This window comes from Oncorhynchus masou, chromosome 19 (assembly GCF_036934945.1).
Source record: "Oncorhynchus masou masou isolate Uvic2021 chromosome 19, UVic_Omas_1.1, whole genome shotgun sequence".
Classification (NCBI taxonomy): Eukaryota; Metazoa; Chordata; class Actinopteri; order Salmoniformes; family Salmonidae; genus Oncorhynchus; species Oncorhynchus masou.
The window spans coordinates 23,953,682-23,966,954 of NC_088230.1; the positions used below are offsets into that span (position 1 = coordinate 23,953,682).

Genomic DNA, 13,273 nt, shown 5'->3' on the forward strand with positions numbered 1-13,273 from the left:
CTCTGAGGAGCCTCCACTAGTACACTGAACAACAATTTGAACACAACATTTGAAGTGTTGGTCCCCTGTTTCATGACCTGAAATAAAAGATCCCAGACATTTTCCATACGCACAAAAAGCGGTTTGCTGATGTTAACGTTGTGAACAGAGTGCCCCATAGTGGGGGTGGGGTTATGGTATGGGCAGGCATAAGCAACAGACATCAAACACAATTGCATTTTATCATTGGCAATTTGAAAGCACAGAGATACAGTAACGAGATCCTGAGGCACATTGTCGTGTCATTCATCCGCAGCCATCTCATGTTTTAGCATAATAATGCATGGCTGCATGTCGCAAGGATCTATGCACAATTCCTGAAAATGCTGAAAATTTCCCAGTTCTTCCATGGCCTGCATACTCACCAGACAGGTCACCAATTGAGCGTGTTTGGGATGCTCTGGATCAACGTGTACGACAGCGTGTTCCAATTCTGCCAATATCCAGCAGCTACGCACAGCCATTGAAGAGGAGTAGGACAACATTCCACAGGCCACAACCAACAGCCTGATCAACTCTATGCGAAGGAGGTGTGTCGCACAGCATGAGGTAAATGGTGGTCACACCAGATACTGACTGGTTTTCTGATCCACGTCCCTACATTTTTTAAGGTATCTTTGACCAACTGAAATTAACACGAGGGGGACAGAGAGCTGGTTTCAAGCGCAGGGCGCAGCAGGTGTTTTAATGTTCAAGGACCACAGGAGGAGGCAGGTAACAGGAGGAGTAATGCCGGGGAAACACAGAGCCCCAAAGAGAACTGTGTCAAAAACAAACAATACTTCACAAAGATGCGGTGCAAAGAACTGAACTAAATAGTGTGTGTAAATGACATACAGGTGTGGGAACAGGTGATCAGAATTCAGGTGATTGGGATCTGGAGAGTGAGCTGCGTTCAGGGGATCTATGTGTGTGAGTGTGGGCTGGAAAGTGAGCTGCGTTCAGGGGATGAGAGTGTGAGTTGGAAGCAGACATTACACCAAAATATGCATATCTATATTCCCAGTCATGTTAAATCCATAGATTAGGGCCTAATGAAGCACCATGAGACCAATGGTGACTTTAAAACGGTTACAGAGTTTAATGGCTGTGATGGGGGAAAAATTTGGATGGATCAACAACATTGTAGTTACTCCACAATACCAACTAATATGACAGAGTGAAAAGAAGGAAGCCTGTGGAGAATAATAAATATTCTAAAACATGCATCCTGTTTGCAATAAGGCACTAAAGTAAAACTGCAAAACAAACACAACACATCATTATTCATATTATTCACAAGTACCACTATTCATATGTTCAAGCATAGGATAAAAATAAACAGAATAGAGCTAAGCACATCCTAGAGGAAAACCTGGTTCAGTCTGCTTTCCAACAGACACCGGGAGACAAATTCACCTTTAAGCAGGACAATAACCTAAAACACAAGGTCATATATACACTGGAGTTGCTTACCAAGACGACCTTGAATGTTCCTGAGTGGCCTAGTTACAGTTTTGACTAAAATCTGCTTGAAAATCAATGGCAAGACTTGATAATGGCTGCCTAGTAATGATCAACAACCAATTTGATAGATCTTGAAGAATTTTCAAAATAATAATGTGTAAATATTGCATAATCCAGGTGTACAAAGCTCTCAGAGACTTACCCAGAAAGACTCACAGCTGTAATCACTGCCAAAGGTGATTCTAACATGTATTGACTCAGGGGTGTGAATACTTATGTAAATTTGATATTTCTGTATTTCACTCTCACTAAATTTACAACATTTTCAAAAAAACTTGTTTTCACTGTAATTATGAAGTGTCATGACATTGGCCTGGGGGAAGGTTTATGACAGTCATAAATACCTCTTCCCCCCTTTTTCCTCTCTCTACCCTACTAATGTGACTTTTGAAAATCCCTTGGTTAACATAGAGATTCTGGGAACATCAGAAGGTGGGGGGAAATGAACTATATTCTGGTAATCCGACCAATTGAATATATGCGGTGGTACTTAATGAATATGATGTCAGTTCGGTTGTCATCTGAGACATTCTCATCAATGATAGGATGACATAAACTCTACAGTGGAAAGTCTACACATTGTAGTTATCGGATTCACATGGAATTGTTGTTCAATTTAAATGTTTGATTATAAAATTATTGGTAAAGAGATTAAATGTAATTTTAGCTTCCAAATGAGAGATTTGGATTTTCATAAGGTAGGGCTCTGCTCAATCAGTGGCCAGCCCCTGTGAAGAGACATGGGTTATAAAACTTTTCGCTTCACTATATTAAGCCTTGACGAAAATGTAACCTCCTGTTCCAAGTACGTGAGGTCTGCAGCCTCTGCGTTAAAAGGACTAACATATCAACTACAGAACTAAGCAAACCTCAGCGTGAGCTTTGGTTGCGAATGGTATGAACTTTGAACTCTTATTCACTACAGAAGTGATACCTCCTAGCCGTTGAGTTAGCAACAGCAGCTGCAAACATGGGCTAGGGAAGAACAGACAGAGTAACCCGTCTACCGCACAACAACGTTACTACAACGTATCTAATTTACCAACAGAGACATTTTTCAAAGGACTCTGTTGGGCAACACGGCCTTCCATTTACCACCAACCTAATTTGTAATCAAGGTATAATTCATTCTGTGTATATGTAATTCTGTGTGATTAGTTAGGTATTTAGTAAATAAATAATTAAACCCAATTTTGTATTGCTGATTCAACTTGTTAGCCAGGGTTCGTGAAGATAACCAAGAATTTACAACTTTCAGATGAGACTGAATTAAGGTGACAATTAATATTGACTGCTATTGATGTAAAATATTACATGGTCTTTAAGAGTTTATTCAGAAGATAACAGCTCTAAAAATATTATTTTGTGGTGCCCCGACTCTCTAGTTAATTACATTTACATGATTAGCTCAATCAGGTAATATTAATTACGGAGAAAGGATTTTATAGAATAGCATGTCATATCACTTAATCCGGCATAGCCAAAGACACGACAGGAGTATTGTGTGTAGATGGGTGATACAAATGTTTTCCATTTTGAATCCAGGCTGTAACACAACAAAATGTGGATTAAGTCAAGCATTATGAATACTTTCTGGAGGCACTGCAGAAATCAAAGATTCACCACACACACTCTTATAACCTGCAATGCTCTGACATTGCCATTGCCATAAAAAAAGCATTGCAATATTTTGAAATGGTCATAGAATCCTCAAAGAATAACCTCTTCAATGAATAGGTCATCAAATAAGCAAAGTGTACCTTTTTAAAATAAATATTATGTCTGCAATCTTGACGAACTGCCCTCCATCTCCACCTGCCTACACTTTGACTCCCTGCTGTAAAAAAATGACTGTCTGTAGTGGTTTTACCAGATTGCTATCAACCTCCCTTATTGAAGGTTAAGAGTAACAATGGCTGTTAACCTTTTATAGAATGTTTAGAATAGCTCCTTAAGAGCCTGAGGTTCAACCTCTTTTGAAATAAAGTGCCTTTTCCCACATATAACATTTCCATGGTTGTTTGCTGGCACTTACACTAGCCTACAGTATGACACTGCAAAAATAAGTGCTAGTGAGACTGTATCAGCATTTCTACTGGTTCTGTTTACAACTACAGGTGTCCATTTATAGCAGGAGTCCATTGATGATGGAAAGATGGCGCTAGTCAATAAACTATGACCAGTGTAATGTTTCAATGATTTTCTACATCAGCTTTGCAAACTCACTTTCTCACCACAATACAGTATTGACATTTCTCTTTTTCTTTTGCAGGATATTATTTGCCAGAAGAACACTGTAAGTGCACAAACTTCTCTCTCTATTTCAAAGCTGTTAGAAGCAAACCACTCGTTTATTTCTTGCACCTTTCCTGTGTGAAAGTAACAGTTGTTTTTTTTCACGGCAGCATTCAGCAACACAGCATTGTCGGCCACCATCTGTCCATTTTAATTATCCAATTCAGTATCCCTCTATTTTGGCTTTGTGCATTCTGCTTTGTGTACATGTTACTATAATTTAATTATGCCAATTTGCTGTCATCAATTGAAAGCCCTTAATCTATTTTATGAGAATTTGTAAGATTTCTTGTTTGCATAAAATAGACGCAGACCAGTCTTTAAATAATAGGTAATAGAATTTATTCTCGGAGCGCGCTGCCACTTAATCATGTGCAGCAGTTTATATACAGATCATGATGTCATTTCACTGCTTTAACAGAATCCCCTCCTCTCGACCGGGACAAAGTAAGGTGAAAAGTTCATTCTAACTTACTAACACACTCCCAGATAACTTTTGACCCCTCAACATTATCGATCACCACTCAACTGACAGTTTTAATTAACAGAAAACCTAGGAATACACTCACTGCCTTATCTAAAAATCCCAGAGCTAAGTTTCAGTAGGGTCAACCATAGGCTAACGACCTTATGATTTTACACAGTCCCCAACCCATTTGTTTCTGCCTAGTTGGAATGGTGTTCATTAACTTTTTGTTACTCCTTATCCGTGTCACACAATCCCTTCTTATGAACTCATATTGTCAATCACTTATAAAACAAAGTATAAGTTTACCTAGTTACAATTCTATTTAAAATGAGGATATTGTTTATTCATTTATCCAAAATAAATTCAAAAGTACAGTAAACTAAAGCATTTTCCCTTACTCAGAGATTATTCCAGGATAGCTTTACTTGGTTGACAGGCAGCTTTATTATCAGGGTGACTGGGGAATGTGATGTGGAAAGCAGCGAGAGAATGAGTTCACTTTCAATTTCACCTCTCATTTTCGATTTCCTGCGTCTGTGCTGTGCCGACACAGCAGTGGTTTAAGCTCCCCCGTCTAACACAGTGTCTGCCACTCCTGCCCAGTGATAGCTAGGGCAGACAAGGAGACAACACACAGTCTGGCTGGCTTTCTTATACAGAATAATAGGATATGGTGACATTGATGCACTGTGACATGAGGGGGGAAAAACTGTGAGGTGTTGAAGCAAAGGCATGGACAGGGAGCCTCCTGAGCAGCTGGCCTAAGTGGCTTTATGGAGTGGAATAAGGTGGGTTGTGCTCTAGGAAGGAGGTTGATGGCTGATCTGTGTGTGGCGACAGCTTCGGGAGGCGGACTGATTACTGCATTAGAGTGAGAATGCTCTACTGCAGTCCATGACTGACTATCTCTCACCATCTGAATCTACACACCACTTTCCTTTCCTTTGCTCTGAGAAAACAAACACACTCTGCCACAGACAGATATGACACATTAGTGGCACTCTGACCTCGTCACACACACACACACACACACACACACACACACACACACACACACACTACTCAGTCCTGTCTACCCCTCCCCCTTTAAATGAATGGGTTCATCCCATGCTGCCTGACTGGGAGATATAACTCCTTAATTACTGTAACATGCAAACACCCTGGCTGTCATGTCTTGTTATGTCTGTTCCTGTCCTTTCTCTTCATTCTCTCTCTCTGCTGGTCTTTTTAGGTTACCTTCTCTGTCTCTCATCCCTCAGCTGTTCTACATTTCCCCTAACTAGCTCATTCTCTCTTTCCCCACCTGTTCTCTCTTCCCCCTCTGATTAGGTCTCTATTTCTTTCTCTGTTCCTGCTACTTTCAGTGTCTGATTCTTGTTTGTGTTTTTTGATGCCAGAAGCAAGCTGTCGTCTCGTTTGCTTCCACCTTGTCCTGTCCTGTCGGAGTCTGCATGGCAGGTGCAACCTGCATTATACTACGTTCTTTTGTTCCATTGACTACGTTGGAAGAGGATTTATGCCATTCCTGTTTTTTATTAAAGAACTCTGTTTTCTGTTAAAACCGCGTTTGGGTCTTCACTCAAGTTCATAACAGAAGAATCAGACCAAGAATGGACCCAGCGGCTCCGGACCCTTTTCACTCCGCCGTCGAGATCCAGGGAGCGATGCTAGGCAGACACGAGGAGGAATTGTCTGCTGCTCAACATGCCGTTGAGACCCTGGCCGTCCAAGTCTCCGACCTCACAAGACGGGTTCACCAACTCCACCTCGATCCACCGCCCACTTCCAGGGTTTCCGAGTCTCCGGAGCCCAGGATCAACAACCCGCCGTGTTACTCTGGGGAGCCCACTGAGTGCCGCTCATTCCTCACTCAGTGTGATGTGGTGTTCTCTCTCCAGCCCAACACTTACTCCAGGAGCGCAGCCCGCATCGCCTACGTCATTTCTCTCCTTACCGGACGGGCGCGTGAGTGGGGCACGGCAGTCTGGGAGGCGAGGGCTGAGTGTATTAACCAGTATCAGGACTTTAAGGAGGAGATGATACGGGTTTTTGACCGTTCTGTTTTTGGCGAGGAGGCTTCCAGGGCCCTGTCTTCCCTATGTCAGGGGAATAGATCCATAACGGATTATTCTATTGAGTTTCGCACTCTCGCTGCCTCTAGTGACTGGAACGAGCCGGCTTTGCTCGCTCGTTTTCTGGAGGGTCTCCACGTCGAGGTTAAGGATGAGATCCTCTCCCGGGAGGTTCCTTCCAGTCTGGACTCCTTAATAGCTCTCGCTATTCGCATAGAGCGACGGTTTGATCTTCGTCGCCGAGCTCGTGGAAAGGAGCTCACGTTCTCCGTTGCTCCCCTCTCCACATCACTGCCACCTGCCGCATCACTGCCACCCTCCCCCGCCGGCTCGGATGCTGAGCCTATGCAGCTGGGGGGTATTCGCATCTCGGCCAAGGAGAGGGAACGGAGAATCACCAATCGCCTCTGTCTCTACTGCGGCTCCGCTGGTCATTTTGTCACCTCATGTCCAGTAAAGGGCCAGAGCTCATCAGTAAGAGGAGGGCTACTGGTGAGCGCAACTACTCAGGCCTCTCCTTCTGGATCACGCACTACCTTTCCGGTCCATCTCCGCTGGCCCGGTTCATCTGCTTCCTGCAGTGCCTTGATAGACTCTGGGGCGGAGGGCTGTTTTATGGACGAGACCTGGGCTCGGGAACATGACATTCCTCTCAGAGAGTTAGGGGAGCCCAGGGCCTTGTTCGCTTTAGATGGTAGTTCTCTCCCCAAGATTCAGCGTGAGACGCTGCCTTTAACCCTCACTGTCTCTGGTAATCATAGCGAAACCATTTCTTTTTTAATTTTTCGTTCACCTTTTACACCTGTTGTTTTGGGTCATCCCTGGCTAGTGCGCCATAACCCTTCTATTAATTGGTCTAGTAATACTATCCTATCCGGGAATGTTTCTTGTCATGTAACCTGTTTAATGTCTGCTATCCCTCCTGTTTCCTCTGTCTCTTCTTCACAGGAGGAGCCTGGCGATTTGACAGGGGTGCCGGAGGAGTATCACGATCTGCGCACGGTGTTCAGTCGTTCCAAGGCCACTTCTCTCCCTCCACACCGGTCGTATGACTGTAGTATTGATCTCCTTCCGGGAACTACTCCCCCCCGGGGTAGATTATACTCTCTGTCGGCTCCCGAACGTAAGGCTCTCGAGGATTATTTGTCGGTTTCGCTCGACGCCGGTACCATAGTCTCCTCCTCCTCCCCCGCCGGCGCGGGGTTCTTTTTTGTTCAGAAGAAGGACGGGTCCCTGCGCCCATGCGTGGATTATCGAGGGCTGAATGACATAACAGTTAAGAATCGTTATCCGCTTCCTCTTATGTCTTCAGCCTTCGAGATCCTGCAGGGAGCCAGGTTTTTCACCAAATTGGACCTTCGTAACGCCTACCATCTCGTGCGCATCAGGGAGGGGGACGAGTGGAAGACGGCGTTTAACACTCCGTTAGGGCACTTTGAATACCGGGTTCTTCCTTTCGGCCTCGTTAACGCTCCAGCTGTCTTTCAGGCACTAGTTAACGACGTCCTGAGAGACATGCTGAACATTTTTGTTTTCGTTTACATGGATGATATCCTGATTTTTTCACCGTCTCTCTCGATTCATGTTCAGCACGTGCGACGCGTCCTCCAGCGCCTTTTGGAGAACTGTCTTTATGTGAAGGCTGAGAAGTGCACTTTTCATGCCGCCTCTGTCCCTTTTCTCGGTTCCGTTATTTCCGCTGAGGGCATTAAGATGGATCCCGCTAAGGTCCAGGCTGTCATTGATTGGCCCGTTCCTAAGTCACGCGTCGAGCTGCAGCGCTTTCTGGGCTTCGCTAATTTCTACCGTCGTTTCATCCGTAATTTCGGTCAGGTGGCAGCTCCTCTCACAGCCCTTACTTCTGTTAAGACGTGCTTTAAGTGGTCCGTTTCCGCCCAGGGAGCTTTTGATCTTCTTAAGAATCGTTTTACATCCGCACCTATTCTTGTTACACCTGACATCTCTAGACAGTTTGTTGTTGAGGTTGACGCGTCAGAGGTGGGCGTGGGAGCCATTCTTTCTCAGCGCTCTCTCTCTGACGGCAAGGTCCATCCTTGCGCGTTTTTCTCTCATCGCTTATCGCCGTCAGAACGTAACTATGATGTTGGTAATCGCGAACTGCTCGCCATCCGCTTAGCCCTAGGCGAATGGCGACAGTGGTTGGAGGGGGCGACCGTTCCTTTTGTCGTTTGGACTGACCATAGGAACCTTGAGTACATCCGTTCAGCCAAACGACTTAATGCGCGTCAGGCTCGTTGGGCTCTGTTTTTCGCTCGTTTCGAGTTTGTTATTTCTTATCGTCCGGGCTCAAAAAACACCAAACCTGATGCTTTATCTCGTCTCTTCAGTTCTTCTGAGGTCTCCACCGACCCCGATGGGATTCTCCCTGAGGGGCGTGTTGTCGGGTTGACTGTCTGGGGAATTGAGAGGCAGGTAAAGCAAGCACTCGCTCACACTCCGTCGCCGCGAGCTTGCCCTAGGAACCTTCTGTTCGTTCCCGTTCCTACTCGTCCGGCCGTTCTTCAGTGGGCCCACTCTGCCAAGTTAGCCGGCCACCCCGGCCTTCGGGTACGCTCGCTTCCATTCGCCAGCGTTTCTGGTGGCCCACTCGGGAACGTGACGCGCGTCGATTTGTCGCCGCTTGTTCGGTCTGCGCGCAGACTAAATCTGGGAACTCTCCTCCTGCCGGCCGTCTCAGACCGCTTCCCATTCCCTCTCGACCGTGGTCTCACATCGCTTTAGATTTTATCACCGGACTGCCTTCATCAGCGGGGAAGACAGTTATTCTTACGGTTGTCGATAGATTCTCTAAGGCGGCTCATTTCATTCCTCTCGATAAGCTCCCTTCTGCTAAGGAGACGGCTCAGATCATTGTCGAGAATGTTTTCCGAATTCATGGCCTTCCGTCTGACGTCGTTTCCGACAGAGGCCCGCAGTTCACGTCTCAATTTTGGAGGGAGTTTTGCCGTTTGATTGGGGCTTCCGTCAGTCTCTCGTCCGGCTTTCATCCCCAGTCTAACGGTCAAGCCGAACGGGCCAATCAGACTGTTGGTCGCATTTTACGCAGTCTTTCTTTTCGTAACCCTGCGTCTTGGTCAGAACAGCTCCCCTGGGCAGAGTACGCCCACAACTCGCTTCCCTCGTCTGCTACCGGTCTATCCCCTTTTCAGTGTAGCCTCGGGTACCAGCCTCCGCTGTTCTCATCTCAGCTCGCCGAGTCCTGCGTCCCCTCCGCTCAGGCTTTTGTCCAGCGTTGCGAGCGCACCTGGAAGGGGGTCAGGTCGGCACTTTGCCGTAATAGGGCGCAGACTGTGAGGGCCGCTAATAAGCGTAGGACCAAGAGTCCTAGATATTGTTGCGGTCAGAGAGTATGGCTCTCCACTCAGAACCTTCCCCTTAAGACAGCTTCTCGCAAGTTGGCCCCGCGGTTCATTGGTCCGTTCCGTATTTCCCAGGTCATTAATCCTGTCGCAGTGCGACTTCTTCTCCCGCTATCTTCGTCGCGTTCACCCGGTCTTCCATGTCTCCTGTGTTAAGCCCGTTCTTCGCGCCCCCGCTCGTCCCCCCCCCCATCCTTGTCGAGGGCGCACCCATCTACAGGGTTCGTAAGATTTTGGACATGCCCTCGGGGCCGTGGTCATCAGTACCTAGTGGATTGGGAGGGGTACGGTCCTGAGGAGAGGAGTTGGGTTCCCTCTCGGGACGTGCTGGACCGTTCGCTGATCGATGATTTCCTCCGTTGCCGCCAGGTTTCCTCCTCGAGTGCGCCAGGAGGCGCTCGGTGAGTGGGGGGGTACTGTCATGTCTTGTTATGTCTGTTCCTGTCCTTTCTCTTCATTCTCTCTCTCTGCTGGTCTTTTAGGTTACCTTCTCTGTCTCTCATCCCTCAGCTGTTCTACATTTCCCTAACTAGCTCATTCTCTCTTTCCCCACCTGTTCTCTCTTCCCCTCTGATTAGGTCTCTATTTCTTTCTCTGTTCCTGCTACTTTCAGTGTCTGATTCTTGTTTGTGTTTTTTGATGCCAGAAGCAAGCTGTCGTCTCGTTTGCTTCCACCTTGTCCTGTCCTGTCGGAGTCTGCATGGCAGGTGCAACCTGCATTATACTACGTTCTTTTGTTCCATTGACTACGTTGGAAGAGGATTTATGCCATTCCTGTTTTTTATTAAAGAACTCTGTTTTCTGTTAAAACCGCGTTTGGGTCTTCACTCAAGTTCATAACACTGGCTTCATCCCAAATGGCACCGCATCTATTCCCATTATAGTGCACTACTTTTGACTGCAGCCTTATGTAGGGCAATGGTGTGATGTAGGACATATCCCTAGTGTTCTGTCCCTGTGCTCCTTTTGTTGTTTTTGGGACCTGTGTGTCACCTATCCTCAGAGACTTGCTGCTGAGGTGAGAAGCATCCAGCTACAGATTATGTGCACTAATGCGGCCTGGTCTGCGAACCTCAGTGCGCATAGGTGTGCATCTTAGATGGTATTTGTGTGTCTCAGATTGTATGTGCGCGCACAACCTGTAGATGCTTGTTGGTCACCTGTGTCGCGTGAGTCAGTAGCTTTGTTCCAGGGCGTCAGTGTGCTACGCATATACCAGTTACGCATTTGCTCTGGTCCAGGGTGTTATATTAACTACTGTTGCTTCTGCAGCTAGTACACACTAGCTAGTACATACTAGCTAGCTTGTAGGTCTACAACACTAGCTAGCTAGCTAGTACACACTAAGCTTCATTAAATCAACTTCATTACATTTATCTACAGTACCAAGCCTATTATTCATTGTCTTCATGCCTTCATTATAAAGGGAAACACACCATCCTTTCTGGCACTATTAGACCTGTCTGAGTTCGTATGCTGACTCTCACAGTGTCTGTGTCATGAAAAGGTATCTGCTGGAGCCAGACCCTATTGGCTGCAATAGATCCAGCAGACACCTTATCATGCCACAGATGCTGTGAGACATACAAGATGAGGCAGGATATTGAATGGTGCCAGAGAGGATGGCGCATTTCCGCCCCCAGCAGGACAGTTGGTGAATTTACAGCGCTAGCTAGTAGCACAGACAAAAGTGGTTAGTTGTCAGTATCTTTGCTAGTAGTACTAGGTAGCTGGCTAGCGCTACTAGCTAGCAGGTAGCTAACTGGCGCTACTAGATAGCCACGAGTTAGCTAGTAGTGCTAGCTAGGTTGTGAGAGCTAAAGCACAAGCAACAGTGGTTGCTTGGTTGTAGTGATTTTTGGCATATCCAAAAACTATCAAAACTAAATGAATCCTGAACACATACAGTGCCTTCAGAAAGTATTCATACCCCTTGACAGTTTGTTGTGTTACAGCCTGAATTTGTGGAATACACACAATATCCCATAATGTCAAAGTTTTTTTTTACAAATTAATGAAAAGCTGAAATGTCTTGAGTCAATAAGTATTCACCCCCTTTTGTTTTTTCATTTATTTGTATTTATTGAATCTTTATTTAACTAAGCAAGTCAGTTAAGAACAAATTCTTCTTATTATTATTATTATTATTATATTTACAATGATTGCCTACCAAAAGGCAGCAGGCCTCCTGCTGGGGCTGGGATTTAAAAAACAATAATATTTATATATATTTATATATATATATATGTTTATTTATATATATTTATTTATATATATAAATATAGGACAAAACACACATCATGAAAAGTGAGACAACACAACACTACATAAAGAGAGACCCAAGACAACAACATAGCAAGGCAGCAACACATAACAACACAGTGACCTCCTGCAGGGAGAAACTTTGTAGCGGGGCAGGGGAAAAAGAGGGAGAAGCGTCGGGGCAAGCTGCATTAGAAGGGGTGGGAGATGAGGAAATGTTGAACGGGCAAGGAGGCATGGCTGAGTCAAATATGAATTTTGACTTAATGAAGTGGTGATTAAAGAGCTCAGCCATGTGCTTCTTGTCAGTAACAACAACATCATCAACATTAAGGGACATGGACAGCTGTGAGGAGGAGGGTTTATTTTCCAGGTCTTTAACCATTTTCCAGAACTTCTTGCGGTTAGACCCACAGACAGAGAACTGCTCCTTAATGTAACTAACTTTGGCCTTCCGGATAGCCTGAGTGCACTTATTTCTCATTTGCCTGAAAGAGAGCCAGTCAGCCTGAGTATGCGTGTGCCGAGCCTTTCACCACTTGTTATGGCAAGCCTAAATACGTTCAGGAGTAGAAATGTGCTTAATAAATTGCATGGACTCCCTCTGTGTGTAATAATAGTGTTTAACATTATTTTTGAATGTTTTTTTTATACCTTATCTCCGTACCCCACACATGCAATTATCTGTAAGGCCCCTTAGTCGAGCAGTGAACACAGATTCAAACACAGATTCAACTACAAAGACCAGGGAGGTTTTCCAACGCAAAGAAGGGCACCTATTGATAGTTGGGTAAAAAAAGCAGACATTGAATATCCCTTTGAGCATGGTGAAGTTTTTAATTACACTTTGGATGGTGTATCAATACACCCAGTCACTACAAAGATACAGGCGCCCTTCCTAACTCAGTTGACGGAGAGGATGGAAACCGTTCAGAGATTTCACCATGAGGCCAATGGTGACTTTAACACAGTTGCAGAGCTTAATGGCTGTGATAGGAGAAAACTAAGGATGGATCAACAACATTGTAGTTACTCCAAAATACTAACCTAATTGACAGAGTGAAAAGAAGGAAGCCTGTACAGAATACAAATATTCCAAAACATGCATTACATTTGCAATAAGGCACTAAAGTAAAACTGTCAAAAAAATTGCTTAGAAATTAAAGCGTTGTATTTGTGACAAAACCAACACAACACATCACTACTCATATTATACTCATATTTTCAAACATGGTGGTGGCTGCATCGTG

The 13,273-nt window shown here is 45.2% G+C and overlaps 1 protein-coding gene across 2 annotated transcripts in view; it reads left to right on the top strand.

The window, feature by feature from the left end:
• LOC135506032 (mitogen-activated protein kinase kinase kinase 5-like) overlaps positions 1–13,273 on the top strand; it is a 63,838-nt gene that overhangs the window by 22,451 nt on the left and 28,114 nt on the right. For both annotated transcript variants that reach the window (XR_010450330.1, XM_064925391.1), the window contains exon 3: positions 3,818–3,841. Coding sequence is in view for 1 of the 2 variants with exons in the window: in XM_064925391.1 (XP_064781463.1) it covers positions 3,818–3,841 (24 nt within the window). In the remaining variant the exon portion in view is untranslated. The remainder of the gene's footprint in view (positions 1–3,817; positions 3,842–13,273) is intronic.